The sequence below is a fragment of the Tachyglossus aculeatus genome, chromosome 7 (assembly GCF_015852505.1).
Source record: "Tachyglossus aculeatus isolate mTacAcu1 chromosome 7, mTacAcu1.pri, whole genome shotgun sequence".
Taxonomy (NCBI): Eukaryota; Metazoa; Chordata; class Mammalia; order Monotremata; family Tachyglossidae; genus Tachyglossus; species Tachyglossus aculeatus.
Window position 1 is genome coordinate 25,745,274 of NC_052072.1, and position 22,444 is coordinate 25,767,717.

Sequence of the window (22,444 nt, forward strand, 5' to 3'; positions counted from 1 at the left end):
GCCACTTGTCTGCTGTGTGACCTTAGACCAGTTACTTGACTTCTCTGTGCCTCATTTACCTCATCTGTAAAATGGGGATTAAGACTGTGAGCTCTAAGTTAACATAATTAACTTGCATCTATACCCATGTTTAGTACAGTGCCTGGCACATAGTAAGCACTTACCATTAAAAAAACAAACTACCAAAATTCACATTTTATGCAAAGTGTGGACTCTATAGCAAAGTGACCGGAGACACAGACTAGTTTTTTTTTAATGGCATTTATTAAGCGCTTACTATGTGCAAAGCACTGGGGAGGTTACAACGTGAGCAGGTTGTCCCACGGAGGGCTCACAGTCTTAATCCCCATTTTACAGATGAGGTGTAACTGAGGCACAGAGAAGTTAAGTGACTTGCCCGAAGTCACACAGCTGACAATTGGCGGAGCCAGGATTTGAACCCATGACCTCTGACTCCAAAGCCCATGCTCTTTTCCACTGAGCCACGCTGCTTCTCTAGCCACTGTCTTCCCCTTCTAGACTGTGAGCCCACTGTTGGGTAGGGACCATCTCTATGTGTTGCCAACTTGGACTTCCCAAGCGCTTAGTACAGTGCTCTGCACACAGTAAGCGCTCAATAAATATGATTGATTGATTACTGGTTCCAGTCACGTGGCAAATGGTGATCATCATTGGCCCGCTAGACTGTGTGCTTGTGGTGGGCAGGAAATGTCACTATTTACTGTTGTACTGAACTTTCCAATGTACTCTCCCAGGTGCTTAATACAGTGATTTGCACATAGTAAGCGTTCAGTAAATATCACTGAATGAATGAATAAACCTAGGGTCTCTGACTCACAAGTCCATGCTCCCTCTATTACGCCATGCCGCTTCTCTTTAGGATTTTGGTTCTCGAGAAACTGAAGTAGGTGTTGGGACATCCCCTGAAATTTGGGGACTGTCCTGCTGAAACTGGGACATCTGGTCACTTTACTCCAACACCCAATCCTTCACCCTGGCACGGCATCTTCAGCTCAGCCAACTTTCACTTTCCCTCATTTTGGCGAGTTTCAAAGTTAGCAAACCAGGCCCAGAATTACAGACTTCCCAAGATGTGTGACCAAATTCAGAGGAGAATTCCAAATACTCCCACAAGAATCCAAACTTCAGCTACCTCTACCTACTCCTCAACTGAGGGGGTCAAAGGGCTGGGTGACATTTGGCACATTCTAGTCTGTATCGTCCGCCTAAGAGCTTAGTACAGTACTCTGAACATAGTAAATAATAATAATAATATTGATAATAGTACTTGTTAAGCACTTACTATGTGCCAAACACTGTTCTAAGCACTGGGGTAGATACAAGCTACTCTGATTGGACATAGCCCCGCCCCACATGGGGCTCACAGTCTTAATCCCCATTTTACAGATGAGGGAACTGAGGCACAGAGAAGTGAAGTGAGTTGCCCAAGGTCACACAGCAAACATCTATAATTCTATTAATCTATTTTGGTGCTATTGATGTCTATCTACTTGCTTTGTTTTGTTGTCTGTCTCCCCCTTCTAAGTTCTGAGCCTGTTGTTGGGTAGGGATCGTCTCTGTTGCTGAACTGTATTTTCCAAGCGCTTAGTACAGTGCTCTGCACACAGCAGGTGCTCAATAAATACAATCCAATGAATGAATGAATGAATGAATGAAATAACCCAGGTCCTTCTGACTCCCAGGCGTGTGCTCTATCCAGTAGGCCCCACTGCCTCAATCACCACTGATTGATCCCACGGCTTTGAGTAAATCACAAGGATTTTCCTACTGGCCATGGAGAAGCAGCGTGGCTCAGTGGAAAGAGCACAGGCTTGGAAGTCAGAGGTCATGGGTTCTAATCCCGGCTCCGCCACTTAGCTGTGTGACTTTGGGCAAGTCACTTAACTTCTCTGGGCCTCAGTTACCTCATCTGCAAAATGGGGATTAAGACTGTGAGCACCATGTGGGACAATTTAATTACCTTGTATCTCCCCCAGTGCTTAGAACAGTGCTTGGCACATAGTAAGCGCTTAACAAGTACCAAAATTACTATTATTATTATATCCAGATGTACAACAGAGCGGAGATGCTCTGATGTCCTGGCCCATGAGGGCCAGTGTTCCCAGCCTCCCCATGCCCACAGCTTTCTTCCCCATCTCCTACCAATCAATTGTATTTACTGAGCCCTTACTGGGTGCAGAGAACTGTACTAACCGCTTGGGAGAGAACAATACAGCGGAGTTTGTTAGAAAGGTGTTCCCTGCCCACAAGGAGCTCACATTCTACAGCTTACAGCCTAATATAACTTACAGTCTCCTGCTGTTTGCCTTCAAAGCTCCCACTGGCAGTCTTCCACCCCTTCTCTGGGAAACCAGCAGGATGGATATTGATTGATATATTTCATAGGGTGCAACTGTCGGGGCAGAAAGCACATCTTTTACTTCACGGCTTTATCACTTGTCGGCTGCGTGACCTTGGGCAAGTCACTTTATTTCTCTGTGTCTCAGTTACTTCATCTGTGAACTGGGGATGGGGACTGTGAGCCCCAAGTGGGACAGGGACTGTGTCCAACCTGATTTGCTTGAATCCGCCGCAGCGCTTAGAATGGTGCCTAGCATATAGTAAGTGCTTAACAAATATTATTATTTTGTACATTTTCCAAGTACCTAGTACAATGCTGCGGACACTAATTTGTCTAGACTGTAATCTCGTTATGGGCAGGGAATGTGACTGCTAATTCTGTTGTGCTCTCCCACACGCTTAGTACAGTGTTCTGCAAATAGTAAGTGCTCAATAAATATTATTGAATAATACTGGTACTGATTAGATAGAGTATTGATTAGATAGACTGTAAGCTCATTGTGGGCAAGAAACATATCTACCAATTCTGTTGTACTGTACTCTCCCAAGCGCTTAGGACAGTGCTCTGCACACAGTTAAGCTCTCAATAAAGTGCTTTTAGAGGAGCAGCGAGGCCTAGTGGAGAGAGCATGGGCCTGGGGGGGGGGGGGGTCACAAGGTCATGGGTTCTAATCCTGACTCTGCTACCTGTCTGCTGTGTGACCTTGAGCAAGTCACTTAACTTCTCTGTGCCTCATCAGTTCCCTCATCTGTAAAATGGGGATTAAGATGGTGAACCCTATGTAGGACAGGGACTGTGTCCAATCTGAATATCTTGTATCTACCCCAGAGCTTAGAACAGTGCCTGGCACTTAGTAAGTGCTTAACAAATACTATAATTATTATTATTAATGAATACCACTAATTGTTAGACACTCCCGTTATAGGCTCAAGAGTAACACACCATCCTTGCTATGAGAACAAGTAGGTACTGCAGTTGCTTTCTGGAGGGTCAATACTTCTAGATTGTTCAACGGAAGCTGGAAACACAATTTCTCCCCAGTACCTTTGACAAGGCAACACAATTAGTCGCCAGAACAGCCGGTAGACTGATAGCCCTCAGGGGCTTTCCTGACATCTCCACCTCCACATGCATTATTTTAATAGATAATAATAACTGTTAGAACTATCAAAAATATCTGTGGGAACTAGGGTCTTTACTTCTTGGCCATTCCTGGAGAGGACCCTGAGGTTCTGTGGGGGTTTTTTTGAAAGTGATAAAATCCCCTGCCTTTGCAAAATTGCCACATAAGCAAGGGACATTGTAAGTAAGGGCATCAAAAGGAGGCACCCAAAAAAGTTTCTTGGGAGGAATTTGCAGAACCTATATGCTATAGTTGCTGTGGGGGTGTTAAAAATAAAAATACCAGCTAGGGAGGCAGCCTGACCTAGTGAAAAGAGCATGGGTCCCAATATTGGTTCCATCACTTGTCTGTGTGACCTTGGGCAAGTCACTTCACTTCTCTGTGCCTCAGTTATCTCACCTGTAAATTAGGGATTGAGATGTGAGCCCCATGTGGGACACGGACTGTGTCCGACCTGATTATTTTGCATTTACCCCAGTGCTTAGAACAATCCCTGGCACATAAGTAAGCACTTTACTGTGGCTGACCCACAACAAGCTGCCTTGTTAGCGACTGTTTGTGATCCCATGAACAACAACAAGGAAGAGACTCTGAGAAGCCACTGATGGGCTCAACCTGAGACAGGTGATTGTGATGGACAGGTGATGGAGGGGGCAAGGCTTTCTCTCCTTGTTCTACCCAGTAACGGGCCTGGACCAATCAGTGACTGCCACATCAAGCCACAGCTGTGATACATAAGCCTGATAAAAAGCAGCCCCTTTGAATCATAGGGGGCACCTGAAGGTAGCACAAAGTTACGCAGTGAGAAGTAGAGGCAGCACAAAGAAGCAAGCACTTGGTAGCAGAAAGCAGCAGCACTGGCAGAATGGACTCCTTTGACCACAGACTGGTATCTGACCCCTGATGGAATGAGTGTGTGTATATGTTCCTCTCTTGCATGTTAGTAAAGCTAAGTAAAAACTTTCCACAGTAACCTTGGTAATCAGAGGTGTGGTTTGAACTCTACTATGCGTTACTGAGGCTCCCCAGGTTGGTATGAACTGGAGGATTGTGACATCTACAAATACCGTTAAAAAGATGGGTGTCTAGTACTATATCAGACCAGCTGTATCAAGTGCCCACTGTACTTGTTGGATTTCCAGAATTACAAAGCTCTCTCAATTAATCAATGTTATTGACTGAGTACTTACTACATGCAGAGCACTGTAATAAGTGCTTGGAAGAATACACTACAACAAAATTACTAGACACGTCCCCTATACTTCACAAGCTTCCAATCTAGAGTCTCTCTTTCCCAAGAGATTCTCTCTAAAGTTCAAACTTTGCCCGGGCTCTGGGCTGCTTTGAGCTTTGTGTTTTGGGAACACAGTAAGTGCTTAATAAATATGATTGTATGAAGGATCAAATGCTTTGCTGTTTCACTGGAAACTGTGGAGATGCTGGAAATCAGGACCTGACCACCCACTACCTGTTACAACAGGTTAGAAAGAACCAAAAGGAAACTGAGCCTGTTGGTCTTGGCCTGACAGAAGCAGCCAGGGTTAGAGGAGGAAGTGACTCTTTCCATTCCCATGGTCAGAACTGAAATGACTAAACTCAGAATGGTTTCATGGAGAATGTTTTTGTTTTTTCCTCCCAGCCCCCATACCTGGGGGTCCCAGGAATGTTTCAGCAACCTATCTTAGTGGATAGAGCACAGGCCTAGGAGTGAGAAAGACCTTGGTTCTAATCCTGTCTCTGCCACATCTGGTGTGTGACCTTGGGTATGTCACTTCACTTCTCTGGGCCTGTTACCTCAACTATAAAATGGGGATTAAGACTATGAGCCCCGTGGGGGACAAACTGATTATCCGATATCTACTCCAGAGCTTAGAACTGTGCTTGACTCAAAGTAAACCCTTTGCAAGTACCAAAATTATTATTATTATTTCTTGGACTTTAAATTAGGTCAGTCAGAATCATCAGCCCATTTTCCAGAGGTGGGGAAGGAAACAAGGCTCACAGAGATTGAGCGACTTGCCCAAGGTGGCACAGCAAGTCAGGGATAGAGTCTGAGTTATAGCCACCTTTCTCAGGAACCACACTGGCCTGTAATTATGCTATACATGATGCAACAACCGCCTTCCCTAAGCCCTCATTTCCTCTACTCCGTCTTCCTTCTGCTTTTGTCTATGCACTTGGCTCTGTACCCTTCAAGCACTTGATATTTACCCCAACCTCAGCCCCATAGCACTTACGAACACATCTGTAACATTTTAACGCCTGTCTGCCTCTAAACGGTAAGCTCCTGTGGGGCAGGGATCCTGTGCCTACCAACTCTCTTGTACTGTACTCTCCAATGCTCTGCACTCAGTAAATGCTCAATAAATACCATTTATCTCTTTCCCCTCTTAGGAAGGCATAATCTTTTCTTCATCCTCTCAATCCCACCTGGGGCAGTTTGGAGTGATTTTTTTTTTTTTTTCCCCTAAGTTCTCACCAAACTCCCTCAGAGTGGGACAAGGACTCTGTGTGTTATGCTTATATTGTATCTACCCCAGTACTTAGTCAAATGTCTGGCACATAATAAGCACTTTTGCATAGCACAATTATTATTAGATCCCAGCTTGCTCAACGAGTAAGGAATTACTGCTGAATATCTCTATCACTCTGTGGGAGATCTATAGATGCAGACATATAATAACAGTGATAATAACAATTATGGTTTTTGGTAAGTGCTTACTATGTGCCAAGAACTGTACTAAGCAACTGGGAAAGACTTACGATAATCAGTTCCCACATGGGATTCAGTCTAAACAGGAGGGCGAACAGGTGTTAGATCTCCATTTTGCAGATGAGGGAACAGAAGCACAGAAAAAGTGACTTGCATACTATGGTCACAGAGATAAGTGGCAGATCCAGGATTATATATAGATAATAGCTATAAATACAGATTTACCTATAGATGTTGTGCATAACATAGGTCTGTATACATATCATAGATATATAGTTGCTCTTAATAGGGATGAAACCACAGGGGGCAAAGGTCACCAGTGGGTACATGTGTGGCTGAAATGATTGGTGCGAACTGGGGGGGGGGGGGTGCGCGCGCACACGTGCCTCTCTCCTCCCCCTGCCCCCCCCAAACCCTTTGAGAGAATCCCACTATCAACAAGGAGCTAGAAATACTTTTCCAGTAGCTGAAGGATCCACAATTTCACCCCACCCCGCTAAGACAAATAGCAGCACTGTAAGACAACTGGCTGGGATAGAAGTGGAGTCTGTCTATGGAACAAAATATCTCTGTGAGCCCTCAGCAGTGGACAACCACCCTGCTCTTAACTGGTTTAAACAAATAAATCAATGGTATTTACTAAGTACTTACTGTGTGCAGAGCACTGTACTAAGCTCTAGGAAGAATACAACAGTCATTCATTCAATCGTATTGAGCACTTACTGTGTGCAGAGCACTGTACTAAGCCCTAGGAAGAGTATGATATTCAGTCAACAGCATTTATTGAGCATCTACTGTGTGCAGAGCACTGTACTAAGAGCTTGGAAAAGTACAATACAACAAACAGTGACATTCCCTGCCCACAACGAACTCACAGTCTAGAATGGGGGAGACAGACATCAATACAAGTAAACAAAATTACAGGTATGTACAGAAGTGTTTTGGGGTTGGGAGGGAGAAAGAGCAAAGGGATAAATAAAATTACAGATATGAACATAAGTGCTTTGGGGCTGGGACAGATGGGATCCCTGCCTTCTAAACATTCTCAAGCCGGGGGCGGGGGGGACGGGACCTGGAGGAAGGCATTGTGTTGTGACAAGGTATTAGAGAATGGTGGCAGGGAGGAAATGGAAAGGTCAAGGAGAGGAGTAAAATAAAGGTTCTCAGGAAGAGAGGGGAGGGGGGATGTGAAGGGGTTCAAACGGTCACCCAGGTGGTCCCAGATAACAGACAGAAAAGGTTCAAATGCCTTAAGGCAGCCCTATCAATAACAACATTTACAAATCTGAACTGCAGTTCTATCAGCCCACACTCTCCCACACAGGTGACAATTAGGCTATCTGCATATCAGCCCACCTTATATAAGCCTTGGGCCACACCGGAGGGTGAAGAATTATTTGCAAGGTTCTCTACCAATTTTTCCATCTTAAATATTGGCTCCCTTCACCTGCTACTCCTCGGCTTGCATTCTCGGTTCTAACTGTCCGGCACTCTCAACTTTCCAAACCCTTGCTCCTGCCCAAGAGCCACCCTAGTGCTAGGGTATACTCATTTGTACAATGGCATTTTTTTCCAATCATAAATCAAATTTACTGTGCAGAGCACTGTACTAAGTGCTTGGGACAGTGCAATACAACAGAGCTGCCAGACACGTTCCCTGACCAAAAGGAGCTTGCAGTCTACAGGGGAGCTTACATTCTAGAATACATCTTTTAAAACATTCTCATATTTCAACCCGGTGTAGTCATCCTACTCTGGTTTTGAAAACTTTCTATAATGTCTCTCTCCCGATATATTTTTAAGTGATATGTTTTAAGTTCACAGTGGGCAGAGGATATGTGTTTTGTCTCTGCTGTACTTTCCCAAGTGTGTTTCACTCAGTAATTAAGTAAATCCCATTCCTACTACTTCCAAGACTTCTCTCTGAGTTTGGGATGAGAAAGTTCCCATTCTGGGCAGGAGAACTGGGCCCAAAAGCTGGGCGACCCAGGAAGCCCAGAGTCAGTTGGCTCAGCACAAGTGCCTAGAGTGATTATTATTATTTATTGCCTTGGCTAAGCACTTATTTTGTAACAAGTCCAGTACTTAGCACTGGTACACCAAAAGTGATACTGAAAACATTTTCTGCAGCCCCTAATATTGGAGCATTTGCTGGAGGCCTCTCTCCGTATCATTAAAACTATGGATCTCCCAAGCAGCTGCTCTGTATTTGGGGTTCAGAACTCCAGCTTTCCAGGCAGTGATTCAGACACTGCCTTCCCAAATCAAACTGTATTCCGGTTCCGGAACCTTAGACTCGGGGCTGATTTACGTCCTTTGGACCCCAAGGAGGCAAGGATGGGATAGAAAAGACCCGTCTAGGTTTTCCATGATTCAGCAACTCGATTTGGCTAGCTACTGCCCAGAAAATGAGCACTGCCTGGAAAGGAGAACCACTTCCCGAAAGAAAAACAAGCCAATCAAGTAAACACTGATGAGAAGATGAGAATGAGCGACACTCACCTGCACCCCAGGGTTTCCCGGAGTGAATTTTCCAACACAGGTTGAGAAGTGTCTTTGGTTTATCCCAGTTAACTCCTGGTAGCTGCTGCCATAGGCTACAGGCTTTATTTTACACCACCTATTCTATTCCAATCTTCCAAACCAGGCCCTCTGCTCTGTCCAGAGAAGACCTCCCTCTAGCATCAGTCTCCACGACACCTGAGAGATCCTTTTGGAGCCCAGAATACTTCAAGGGCCTGACAGCAGATCTGTTTTAGCAGCCTGGGTGACTTAGTAAAGATGCATTATTAATGGTTAATAATCATCATCATATTAAAGCAGTGCCAGAAAGCCAGGCTTGTAAACCCCAGACTTGAAGCTTTATGACTGCATTTTTTTTCTCAGGGGATTTTCAGATCACACTGCTATCCTGTGAGCAACTTGAACCCGGTTTCTGGGCAAGCCGGAGTTGGATTTGCCCCTCCACTCCATGTGCCCACCTTCCCTACCAGAGAGGATTTCAAAGTATCAGGGAGCCTCGTAAGCTCGTTGTTTGTTATATTCAGGGCTTAAAACAGTGCTTGGCACATAGTAAGCGCTTAACAGAGCCACGTTTAGAAGCAGCGTGGCTTAGTGGAAAGAGCACGGGCTTGGGAGTCGGAGGTTGTGGGTTCTAATCCCGACTCCGTCACTTGTCAACTGTGTGACTTTGGGCAAGTCACTTCTCTTCTCTGTACCTGTTACCTCATCTGTAAAATGGGGATTAAGACTGTGAGCCCTGCGTGGGACAACCTGATTACCTTGTAACTGCCACTGCACTTAGAACAGTGCTTGGCACATAGTATAAATGCTTAACAAATAGCATTATTAACAACAAATACTATTATCATTATATTGTCCTCTCCTAAGCGCTTGGTACAGTGCTCTGCACACAGTAGGGGTTGAATGAATAGGACAGACTGGCTACAACCTGATAATAATAATGATGATGGTGGTGGTATTTGTAAAGTGCTTACTATGTGCCAGGCATTGTACTGATTAGCTCACCCTCAATTCAGACAGGCAAACCCTGGTCCTGACTGGTTTCAGCCGGTTTTAAGGTTCACCCAACAAAGGGGCACCTCTGTGTCCAAGAACACCACCTCCCTTCCATTTTGATGATGATGGCATTTATTAAGCGCTTACTATGTGCAAAGCACTGTTCCACCTCCAGCCCAGGGGACCCTCACTCCATCTGCAGTTTCCCACCCCATCTTCCTCCAGTTCTCTCTAAGTGATCAAAAGTCTTCCCATCCATCATTGGCATTCCCACTCCTCCCTTGGCCCCTTGGAAAATGTGGAGCTGCGCCCAGGGCGCTAACCACTAGCCCGCCCGGCCCCGGAGGCATTTTGTTAATGATGTGCATAGAGCTTTAATTCTATTAATTCTGACGACTTGACACTTGTCTACATGTTTTGTTTTGTTGCCTGTCTCCCCCTTCTAGGCTGTGAGCCCACTGCTGGGTAGGGACCGTCTCTATATGTTGCCAACTGGTACTTCCCAAGCGCTTAGTCCAGTGCTCTGCACAAAGCACTCAATAAATATGATTGAGTGAATGAATGAATGATTTAGCCGTTCAATCGTATTGACTGAGCGCTGACTGTGTGCAGAGCACTGGACTAAGCGCTGGGGAAGTACAACTCAACAACATTCATACAATCGTACTGACTGAGCGCTGACACTGTGCAGAGCACTGAATTAAGCGCTGGGGAAGTACAATTTGGAACAGATAGAGACGGGCCCTACCCAACAAGGGGCACACAGCCTAGAAAGGGGAGACTGCAAAACAAGTAGGTGTCAATACCATTGGAATAAATAGAATTATCGCTATATGCACATCATTAATAAATTAGAGTAATATGAACAAATAAAATATAGAGTAATAAATATGTAGAAATATATCATTAATACAATAGAGTAATATGCACAAAAATATAGAGTAATAAATATGTAGAAATGTATCATTAATAAAATAGAGTAATATGCACAAATAAAATATAGAGTAATAAATATGTAGAAATATATCATTTAATATGCACAAATAAAATACAGAGTAATGTGTGGAAATATATCACTAAAGAGTAATATGCACAAGTAAAATACAGTAATATGTAGAAATATATACAAGTGCATGCATATACAATTGTATACATATATGTGTATATATAGATAGAAATATATCAATAACAGAGTAATATGCACAAATATAGGGTAATAAATATGTAGAAATATATACAAGTGTATGTATATACAACTGTATACAAAGATATGTGTATATATAGATAGCAGAAATGTGTCATTAATAAAATAGAGTAATATGCACAAATATAGGGTAATAAATATGTAGAAATATATACAAGTGTATACAAATATATGTGTATATATATAGATAGCAGAAATATATCATTAATAAAATAGAGTAATATACACAAATATAGAGTAATACATATGTATATACATACACTTGTATATATTTCTACAATTGTATACAAATATATATGTATATATATAGCAGAAATATATCATTAATAAAATAGAGTAATATGCACAAATAAAATATAGAGTAACAAATATGTACAAATATACAAGTGTATGCATATACAATTGTCTACAAATATGTGTGTATATAGGTAGCATGGCTCAGTGGAAAGAGCACGGGCTTTGGACTCATAGGTCATGGGTTCAAATCCAGGCTCTGCCAAATGTCAGCTGTGACTTTGGGCAAGTCACTTAATGTCTCTGTGCCTCAGTTACCTCATCTGTAAAATGGGGATTAAGACTGAGCCCCCAGTGGGACAAACTGGTCACCTTGTAACCTCCCCAGGGCTTAGAACAGTGCTTGCACATAGTAAGCGCTTAATAAATGCCATCATTATTATATACAAGTGTATATATATACACTTGTATACAAATATATATGTATATATCGATAGCGTGGCTCAGTGGAGAGAGCACGGGCTTTGGATTCAGAGGTCATGGGTTCAAATCCCGGCTCTGCCAAATGTCTGCTGTGTGACTTTGAGCAAGTCACTTAACTTCTCTGAGCCTCAGTTCCCTCTTCTGTAAAATGGGGATGAAGACAGGGAGCCCTCTGTGGGACAATGTGATCACCTTGTATGTACCCCAGCGCTTAGAATAGTGCTTGGCACATGTGTAGTATCTGTTCTTATCAGTTTAATATCTTCCCTTTCTAGGCTGTGAGCCCACTGTTGGGTAGGGCCCGTCTCTACATGTTGCCAACTTGTACTTTCTAAGCGCTTAGTCCAGTGCTCTACACACAGTAAGCGCTCAATAAATACGATTGAATGAACGAATGTCATATTGAGTGCTTACTGTGTGCAGAGCACGGGATTTTGTTCTGTCTCCCTCTTCTAGACTGGGAGCCCACTGGGTAGGGCCCATCTCTATATGTTGCCAACCTGTACTTCCCAAGCGCTTAGTCCAGTGCTCTGCACACAGTAAGCGCTCAATAAATACGACTAAATGAACGAATGACATATTGAGTGCTTACTGTGTGCGGAGCACTGGATTTTGTTCTGTCTTCCCCTTCTAGACTGTGACCCACTTCTGGACCCACTGCTGGGTAGGGCCCGTCTCTAGATGTTGCCAACTTGTACTTCCCAAGCGCTTAGTCCAGTGCTCTTCACACAGTAAGCGGTCAATAAATACGACTGAATGAATGAACTAAGCGCTTGGGAAGTACAATATCAATCAATCAATCGTATTTATTGAGCGCTTACTGTGTGCAGAGCACTGGACTAAGCGCATGGGAAGTCCAAGTTGGCAACATAGAGAGACAGTCCCTACCCAACAGTGGGCTCACAGTCTAGAAGACAAAATCAATCGTATTGAGCGCTTACTATGTGCAGAGCACTGTACTAAGCGCTTGGGAAGTGCAAGCTGGCAACATAGAGAGACAGTCCCTACCCAACAGTGGGCTCACAGTCTAAAAGGGGGAGACAGGGAACAAAACCAAACATACTAACAAAATAAATAGAATAGATATGTACAAGTAAAATAGAGTAATAAATATGTACAAACATATATACAGGTGCTGTGGGGAAGGGAAGGAGGTAAGATGGGGGGATAACAATATCATCAATCGTATTTATTGAGCGCTTACTATGTGCAGAGCACTGTACTAAGCGCTTGGGAACTACAAATTGGCAACATATAGAGACAGTCCCTACCCAACAGTGGGCTCACAGTCTAAAAGGGGGAGACAGAGAACAAAACCAAACATACTAACAAAATAAAATAAATAGAATAGATATGTACAAGTAAAATAGAGTAATAAATATGTACAAACATATATACAGGTGCTGTGGGGAAGGGAAATGTCATCGTTGTTGTTATTAAGGGATAGAGGAGATGCTGGTCCTACCTTTAGGTCCGGAGGCTTGGTGCGGGGGACGGGGTCGTTGGCAGGCGCGGCCCCCGCGCCCTCCCCAGCCCTGGCATCCGTGCCAGGCAGGTGGGCAGCGCTGGCGGGCTCGTCATCCAGCCCGGCCCCATCCTCCTCCCGCTGCTGCAGCTCGTCCGACTTGCACCTCTTCATGGTCCCCTCTCCAAGTCGCCCCCTCCCCAAGGGCGGGACCTCAGAAGGGCCAGGCTGCAAGGGAGGAGGGGGGCATCCTCCGCAGGCCACGGGGGCACGGGCATTGCAAGATGGCAAGGGGGCAAGGGAGGGGGGACCCGCCGCCAAACTTTCTCCTTCGAGGTCCGGGCTGCAGAGGGGTGTGCAAAAGGGCTGCAAAAAGAAAAGGCTGCGATGGGCGAGGGTGGGCACGGGGTGCCAGCCTCCTCCTGCTCGCCCACCGCGCGGGGGGCAGTGCCCGCGCCCTGCAAAGCCACCGCTGAAGAGCGCAACCTAACCCTGCCCGCCTCCCTCCCCTCGGCGCCCGCAGAAACCAACGGGGGAGCGGTGAGTGACAGCGCCAGCCGGCCAATGGGAGGCCGGAGAGCGGAGGGGGCGGGGCTCCGGGGCCCGTTTCAAGGTGGGTTGCGCCGCGCGGGCCCAGGACTGGTCGGGCGGGCCCGGGAATCTTTTGCAAAACCCTGCAAAACGGCAACGTCTACCAATACTAATAGCAATAACAATCATCTGCAAAACGGTAACGTCTACTACTACTACTACTACTAATGATAATATGTGTTCAATGGTACTATTTGTTCTGTGATATTTGTTAACATTATTGCTGTAATATTTCTAGACTGCGAGCCCTTCTAGTAATGATGATAATATTTGTTCTGTGATGTTTGTTAACATTGTTGCTGTAATATTTGTAGACTGTGAGCCCGTTGTTGGGTAGGGCCCGTCTCTATATGTTGCCAACTTGGACTTCCCAAGCGCTTAGCACAGTGCTCTGCACACAGGAAGCGCTCAATAGATGTGATTGAGTCTGTGGCCGGGTTGTGAGGAGGGCAGCGTGGCTCAGTTCTTCTAGACTGTGAGCCCACTGTTGGGTAGGGACCGTCTCTATATGTTGCCAACTTGGACTTCCCAAGCGCTTAGCACAGTGCTCTGCACACAGGAAGCGCTCAATAGATGTGATTGATTGATTCTGTGGCCGGGTTGTGAGGAGGGCAGCGTGGCTCAGTTCTTCTAGACTGTGAGCCCACTGGTGGGTAGGGCCCGTCTCTATATGTTGCCAACTTGGACTTCCCAAGCGCTTAGTACAGTGCTCTGCACACAGTAAGCGCTCAATAAATATAATGATGGCATTTATTAAGCGCTTACTACGTGCAAAGCACTGTTTTAAGCGCTGGGGAGGTTACAAGGTGATCACGCTGCTGAGAAGCAGCGTGGCTCAATGGAAAGAGCACGGGCTTTGGAGTCAGAGGTCGTGGGTTCAAGTCCCGGCTCTGCCACTTGTCAGCTGTGCGTCTTTGGGAAAGTCACTTAACTTCTCTGGGCTTCAGTTCCCTCATCTGTAAAATGGGGATGAAGACTGTGAGTCCCATGTGGGACATCCTGATTACCTTGTATCTACCCCAGCGCTTAGAACAGTTCTTTGCACATAGTAAGCACTTAACAGATACCGACATTATTATCATTATTATTGCTATTATTAGTATTAATCCCCGTTTTACAGATGAGGGAACTGAGGCCCAGAGAAGTTAAGTGACTTGCCCAGAGTCACACAGCTGACAGTTGGCGGAGTTGGGATTTGAACCTCTGACCTCTGACTCCAAAGCCCGGGCTCTTTCCACTGAGCCACGCTGCTTCTCTAATAAATATGATCGATTGATTCTGTGGCCGGGTTGTAAAGAGGGCAGCGTGGCTCAGTTCTTCTAGACTGTGAGCCCACTGTTGGGTAGGGACCGTCTCTATATGTTGCCAATTTGGACTTCCCAAGCGCTTAATACAGTGCTGTGCACACAGGAAGAGCTCAATAAATATGATTGATTCTGTGGCCGGGTTGTGAGGAGGGCAGCGTGGCTCAGTTCTTCTAGACTGTGAGCCCACTGGTGGGTAGGGACCGTCTCTATATGTTGCCAACTTGGACTTCCCAAGCGCTTAGTACGGTGCTCTGCACACAGGAAGCGCTCAAATATAATAATGATGGCATTTATTAAGCGCTTACTATGTGCAAAGCACTGTTCTAAGCGCTGGGGAGGTTACAAGGTGATTAAGTTGTCCCATGGGGGGCTCACAGTCTTAATCCCCATTTTACAGATGAGGGAACTGAGGCCCAGAGAAGTTAAGTGACTTGCCTAGGGTCACACAGCTGACAATTGGCGGAGGCAGGATTTGAACCCCTGACTCCAAAGCCCGGGCTCTTTCCACTGAGCCACACTGCTTCTCAAATAAATATGATTGATTCTGTGGCCGGGTTGTGAGGAGGGCAGCGTGGCTCAGTTCTTCTAGACTGTGAGCCCACTGGTGGGTAGGGACCGTCTCTATATGTTGCCAACTTGGCCTTCCCAAGCGCTTAGTACAGTGCTCTGCACACAGTGAGCGCTCAATAAATACGATTGAATGAATGAACTTGTACTTCCCAAGCGCTTAGTCCAGTGTTCTGCACATAGTAACTGCTCAATAAATATGACTGAATGAATGAATGAACTTGTACTTCCCAAGCGCTTAGTCCAGTGTTATGCACACAGTAAGCGCTCAATAAATACGATTGAATGAATGAATGAACTTGTACTTCCCAAGCGCTTAGTCCAGTGCTCTGCACAGTGAGCGCTCAATAAATACGATTGAATGAATAAATGAGCTTGTACTTCCCAAGCACTTAGTCCAGTGCTCTGCACACAGTGAGTGCTCAATAAATATGATTGAATGAATGAACTTGTACTTCCCAAGTGCTTAGTCCAGTGCTCTGCACAAGGAAGCGCTCAATAAATACAATTGAATGAATGAATGCACTTGTACTTCCCAAGCGCTTAGTCCAGTGCTCTGCACACAGGAAATGCTCAATAAATACGATTGAATGAATGAATGAACTTGTACTTCCCAAGCACTTAGTCCAGTGCTCTGCACACAGTGAGCGCTCAATAAATACGATTGAATGAATGAGTGAACTTGTACTTCCCAAGCACTTAGTCCAGTGCTCTGCACACAGTGAGCGCTCAATAAATATGATTGAATGAATGAATGAACTTGTACTTCCCAAGCGCTTAGTCCAGTGCTCTGCACACAAGAAGCGCTCAATAAATACAATTGAATGAATGAATGAACTTGTACTTCCCAAGCGCTTAGTCCAGTGCTCTGCACACAGGAAGCGTTCAATAAATACGATTGAATGAATGAATGAACTTGTGCTTCCCAAGCGCTTAGTACAGTGCTCTGCACACAGTGAGCGCTCAATAAATACGATTGAATGGATGAATGCATGCATGAAAGAGCCCGGGCTTGGGAGTCAGAGTTCATGAGTTCTAGTCCCGGCGTCAGCTGGGTGACTTTGGGCAAGTCACTTGGTAACTGAGGCCCAGAGAAGTTAAGTGACTTGCCCAAAGTCACACAGCTGACAGTTGGCGGAGCTGGGATTTGAACCTGTAACCTCTGGCTCCAAAGCCCGGGCTCTTTCCACTGAGGGAAGTTAATAATAATTACGGTGATATTTGTTCTGTTGCCGGATTGTACTTTCCAAGCGTTTAGTACAGTGCTCTGCCCACGGTAAGTGCCCAATAAATACGATGGAATGAATGAAAGACAGGGAAGTTAATAATTATTCATTCATTCATTCACTCCATCGTATTTGAGCGCTTACCGTGTGCAGAGCACTGTACTAAGCGCTTGGGATGTACAAGTTGGAAAATTATGATGATATGCGTTCTGTTGCCGGATTGTACTTTCCAACATCTTAGTCCAGTGCTCTGCCCACAGTAAGTGCCCAATAAATACGATGGAATGAATGAAAGACAGGGAAGTTAATAATTATTATGATGGTATTTGTGTTGTTGCCAGATTGTCCTCTCCCAAGCGCTTAGTACAGTGCTTTGCACACAGTAAGCACTCAATAAATACGATGGTAGTTAATAATAATTATGATGGTATTTGTTCTGTTGCCAGATTGTCCTCTCCCAAGCGCTTAGTACAGTGCTCTGCACACAGTAAGCGCTCAATAAATATGATGGTAATTAATAATAATTATGATGGCATTTGTTCTGTTGCCACATTGTACTTTCCAACATCTTAGACCAGTGCTCTGCCCACAGTAAGTGCCCAATAAGTAAGTGCCGGGGTAGATAACAATGATGGTATTTGTTAAGTGCTTACTATGTGCCAGGCACATATAAATACAATGGAATGAATGAAAGACAGGGAAGTTAATAATAATTATGATGGTATTTCTTCTGTTGCCGGGTTGTACTTTCCAACATCATAGTCCAGTGCTCTGCCCACAGTAAGTGCCCAATAAATACGGTGGAATGAATGAAAGACAGGGAAGTTAATAATAATTATGATGGTATTTATTCTGTTGCCGGATTGTACTTTCCAACATCTTACTACAGTGCTCTGCCCACAGTAAGTGCCCAATAAATACGGTGGAATGAATGAGACAGGGAAGTTAATAATAATTATGATGGTATTTGTTCTGTTGCCGGATTGTACTTTCCAACATCTTAGTCCAGTGCTCTGCCCACAGTAAGTGCCCAATAAATACGATGGAATGAATGAAAGACAGGGAAGTTAATAATAATTATAAGGGTATGTGTTCTGTTGCCGGATTGTACTTTCCAACATCTTACTACAGTGCTCTGCCCACAGTAAGTGCCCAATAAATATGATGGTAGTTAATAATAATTATGATGGTATTCTGTTGCCGGATTGTGCTTTCCAACATCTTAGTCCAGTGCTCTGCCCACAGTAAGCTCCCAATAAATATGATTGAATGAATGACTTACAGGATTGTTAATAGTAATTATGATGGTATGTGTTCTGTTGCCAAATTGTACTTTCCGTCTTAGTACAGTGCTCTGCAAACAGTTAAGAGCCAAATACATACGATTGAATGAATGAATGACAGGGATCGTGTAATTAATAATAAGGATGATGGTATTGGTTCTGTTGCTGAATTGTACTTTCCAAACGCTTAGTACAGTGCTCTTCACACGGCAAGCACTCAATCAGTACAATTGAATGAATGAATGGTATTTGTTAAGCACCTACTATGTGCCAGGCACTGTACTAAGCGCTGGGGCAGGTACAGGAAAATCAGGTTCATTCATTCATTGTCGTATTGAGTGCTTACTGTGTGCAGAGCACTGTACTAAGCGCTTGGGAAGTACAAGTTGGCAACATCTAGACACAGTCCCTACCCAACAACAGGCTCACAGTCTTGATCCCCATTTTACAGATGAGGTAACTGTGGCCCAGAGATGTACATAAGTGTTTTGGGGTTGGGAGGAGGGAAGAGCAAAGGGATAGTAATAACAATAATGGCATTTATTAAGCGCTTACTATGTGCCAAGCACTGTTCTAAGCGCTGGGGGAGATACGTCATCAGGTTGACCCACGGGGGGCTCCCAGTCTTCATCCTCATTTTACAGATGAGGGAACTGAGGCCCAGAGAAGTGAAGTGACTTGCCCAAAGTCACCCAGCTGACAAATAAAATGACAGATATGTACATAACCTGTATATATATTTGTACAGATTTATTACTGTATTACTTGTACATATTTACTATTTTGTTAATGATGTGCATATATCTTTAATTCTATTTGTTCTGACGATTTTGACACCCGTCTACATGTTTTGTTTTGTTGTCTGTCTCCCCCTTCTAGACTGTGAGCCCGTTGTTGGGGAGGGACCGTCTCTATGTGTTACCGACTTGTACTTCCCAAGCGCTTAGTACAGTGCTCTGCAAACAGTAAGCGCTCAATAAATATGATTGAATGAATGAATGAAAGTGCTGTGGGGATGGGAGGCAGGGGAAGAGCAAAGGGAGCAAGTCAGGGCGATGTAGAAGGGAGTGGGAGATGAGGAAAAGTGGGGCTTAGTCTGGGAAGGCCTCTTGGGCAGTTATTTCAGGAGGAGGGGCTGGGATCCCAAAAGTCTTTACAGAGTGAGTCTGGTCAATAATACGAGGCAGAGCTGTGGGCCACACTTTCCCACCCCGCGGTGGATAATGGCACTTGAAGAGTCTTGAGGTAGAACCCACAAGTGTTTTTCCCAATGTGTAATACATTACAGCTTAGTACGGCTCTGCACATGGCACTTAATAAATACTATTACTGTGGCTAATGGTAGAGGAGGCCTATTACCAGGGTCCCAGATGGACATTGTTAATGAGGGCAAGAAAAAGAAATCACCGTTGGGGCTGCCAGAGAGTTTAGACTAACAGTAGAGGGAGAATGGAGTCTCCAGGCCCCACGAAAATGGAGATCTCATGAGAACGGAAACCCCATTATTGTGGCAGGCTAATCAGTGACCATTCAGCTGGGGGTGCAACAATGGTGACAGGATGTTTGAAGGAACCAAGGGAGAGTTTGCCTCTAGCATGAGTGGGACCCAGTGCAGAATCCTATTTGGGCACAGAGAGGGTTGTTTATAGAGCAGAAGTTCCGCTTTCTTTTCATCCCTACCCATAAATGACACAATGAGGCTTACACCTCCCTGTCCTGCTCCTCTCCAGTGGCAGCTGACCATTGAGTATTGCTCATTGAAAAGGGTGGGGTGGGGGCAGGGGGAAACTAAGGCCCAGGGCAGTTGTTCTGAATTAAATGGTATTTAATAATAATAATAATAATAATAGCATTTGTTGAGTGCTTACTACGTGCAAAGAACTCTTCTAAGCGCTGGGGAGGATACAAGGTGATCAGGTTGTCCCACATGGCGCTCAGTTTTAATCCCCATTTTTACAGATGAGGTAACTGAGGCACGGAGAAGTTAAGTGACTTGCCCAAAGTCACACAGCTGACAATTGGCAGAGCCGGGATTTGAACCCATGACCGCTGACTCCAAAGCCTGTGCTCTTTCCACTGAGCCACGCTGCTTCTCTGGTATTTATTGAGCACTTATTGAGCCTAGGGATGCATTGCTCCTTGACTGTAAGCACTAGACTGTTACCTCTTTCATTCATTCACTCAATCATCCCGTCCTCGTCGACTCCGTTTTCCAGTGCTTAGAACAGTGCTTTGCACATAGTAAGCACTTAACAAATGCCATCATTACTATTATTATTATTATTGAGCGCTTATTGTGTGCAGAGCACTGTTATAAGCACTTGGGAGAGTAAGAGTATGATACAGCAATCAACAGGCATGTTCCTTGCCCACAATGAGCTCACAGTCTAGAGGAGGGGAGACAGACATCAATACAAATAAATAAATTACAGATATGTACATTAGGGAAGCAGCGTGGCTTAGTGGAAAGAGCCCGGGCTTGGGAGTCAGAGGTCGTGGGTTCGAATCCCAGCTCTGCAACTTGCCCGCAGTGTGACTTTGGGCAAGTCACTTAACGTCTCTGTGCCTCAGTTAACCTCATCTGTAAAATGGGGATTAAGACTGTGAGCCCCATGTGGGACAACCTGGTAACTTTGTATCTATCCCAGTGCTTAGAACAGTGCTTGGCACATAGTAAGTGCTTAATAAATACTATTTTTTAAAAAAGTGCTGTGGGGCTGGGAGTGGGGAAAAACAAAGAGAGCAAGCCAAGGGTGATGCAGGAGAGAGTGGGAGAAGAGGAATGGGGGGCTTAGTCTGGGAAGGCCTCTTGGAGGAGATGTGCCTTCAATAAGGCTTTGAAGCGGGGGAGAGTAATTGTCTGTCGGCTATAATGATGATGGCATTTGTTAAGCGCTTACTATGTGCTGAGCACCGTTCTAAGTGCTGGGGTAGATACAAGGTGATCAGGTTGTCCCACGTGGGGCTCACAGTCTTAATCCCCATTTTACAGATGAGGTAACTGAGGCACAGAGAAGTTAAGTGACTTTCCCAAAGTCACCCAGCTGACAAGTGGCAGAGCCGGGATTAGAACCCATGACTTCTGACTCCCAAGCCCGGGCTCTTTCCACTATGCCACACTGCTTTCCCTCCTCGACATCCATCCTAATATTTTGGTATGTACTAAATAATACCCCTATCTTTCTCTTTAATTATCCACTGACTTGCCCTGTTATGAAAAATTTTTCAAGGAGATTATCAAAGATGGAAATTGAAACTAATCAGAAACAGAGAGCCAAGTTAAAATAAGAAAACTTAAGTGGATTTAAGAGTTCTCTGAGATTGAAAAGAGATGAATCTGGCAGGGTGGTATAAGAACCAGAAAATAGCCTTCAGGAGGAAAGTCACCTTAGTGGTGCTGGCTTTTGGATAATTCCTACCCTCATTCTACTCGGCACTCACCTTCACTCACATGTTTTAGCATGTCACCCAACTGAGCACAGTCCAGCATGCTAAAAACAATTTCTAGGAGAGGGTCTATACATGTGCACATATATCTTTTCCAACTAGGGAGGATGAACTGTTTGAACCAATGCTGGACTGACTCTCGAGTTGACTCATTAACAGCTCTGTACTCACATTTTTACCTAATTCTTTATCTTCCTTGATTAAAAGATGCTTTCATATGCATTTTGGGCTTTGAAAGGATTTCTAGACTGGGCCAAATTCAGCATAATGGGACACAAATTGATTTGAATTTTTTTGCAATTTAAAGCAGAATTTAGGCCAATAATGCTACAGAATATAAGAGAATCGTTCCACGTCAAGTAATAGATATAGTCAATCAGTCATATTGAGCATGTACTGTGTGCAGGGCACTGTACAAAGCGCTTGGGAGGGTATAGCACAACAATATAGCGTATTCCTTGTCTACAAAGATCTTACAGTCTATTGTCTTCTACTATGATATGGCTAAATGTTCCATTTCACTTCAACAGTTATTTCTCAGGAAGTTGAAATGGGTCCCTCACATTTCTGAACTCTACTTCATATTTCCGACTGGAAATTTTCATAGAGACATGTGTGCCTTTCAGCTGTCTGAATTGGAAAATAAATGCTAATTTTAATGAAGTTTTGATTATCCAGTCAGTATACAGGAGATGGAATATGCCATATTTTTTTTTTGGTATTTGTTAAGCACACACTATGTGTAAAGCACTGTTCTAGGTGCTGAGGCAGATAGAGGTTAATCAAATGGACTCAGTCCCTGTCCAATAGGGAGCTCACAGTCCAAGAAAGAGGGAGAACAGGTATTGAATTCCCATTTTACAGTTAAGGAAACTGAGGCATAAAGAAGTTAAGTGAATTCTCCAAAGCTACTCAGCAAG

At 44.5% G+C, this 22,444-nt stretch overlaps 2 protein-coding genes across 2 annotated transcripts in view; one reads left to right on the forward strand and one right to left on the reverse strand.

Moving 5' to 3' along the window:
- The window catches only part of TMCC2 (transmembrane and coiled-coil domain family 2), a 59,831-nt gene extending 46,440 nt beyond the window's left edge, over positions 1–13,391 (reverse strand). The window contains exon 1 of the mRNA XM_038749794.1: positions 13,104–13,391. Within this exon, the coding sequence (XP_038605722.1) occupies positions 13,104–13,277 (174 nt within the window). The 5' untranslated portion in view covers positions 13,278–13,391. The remainder of the gene's footprint in view (positions 1–13,103) is intronic.
- A 99-nt stretch (positions 13,392–13,490) lies between these two features.
- The window catches only part of LOC119930440, a 30,714-nt gene continuing 21,760 nt past the window's right edge, over positions 13,491–22,444 (forward strand). Inside the window, exons 1-2 of the mRNA XM_038748766.1 lie at positions 13,491–13,643; positions 13,741–13,833. Of these exons, the coding sequence (XP_038604694.1) occupies positions 13,491–13,643; positions 13,741–13,833 (246 nt within the window). The remainder of the gene's footprint in view (positions 13,644–13,740; positions 13,834–22,444) is intronic.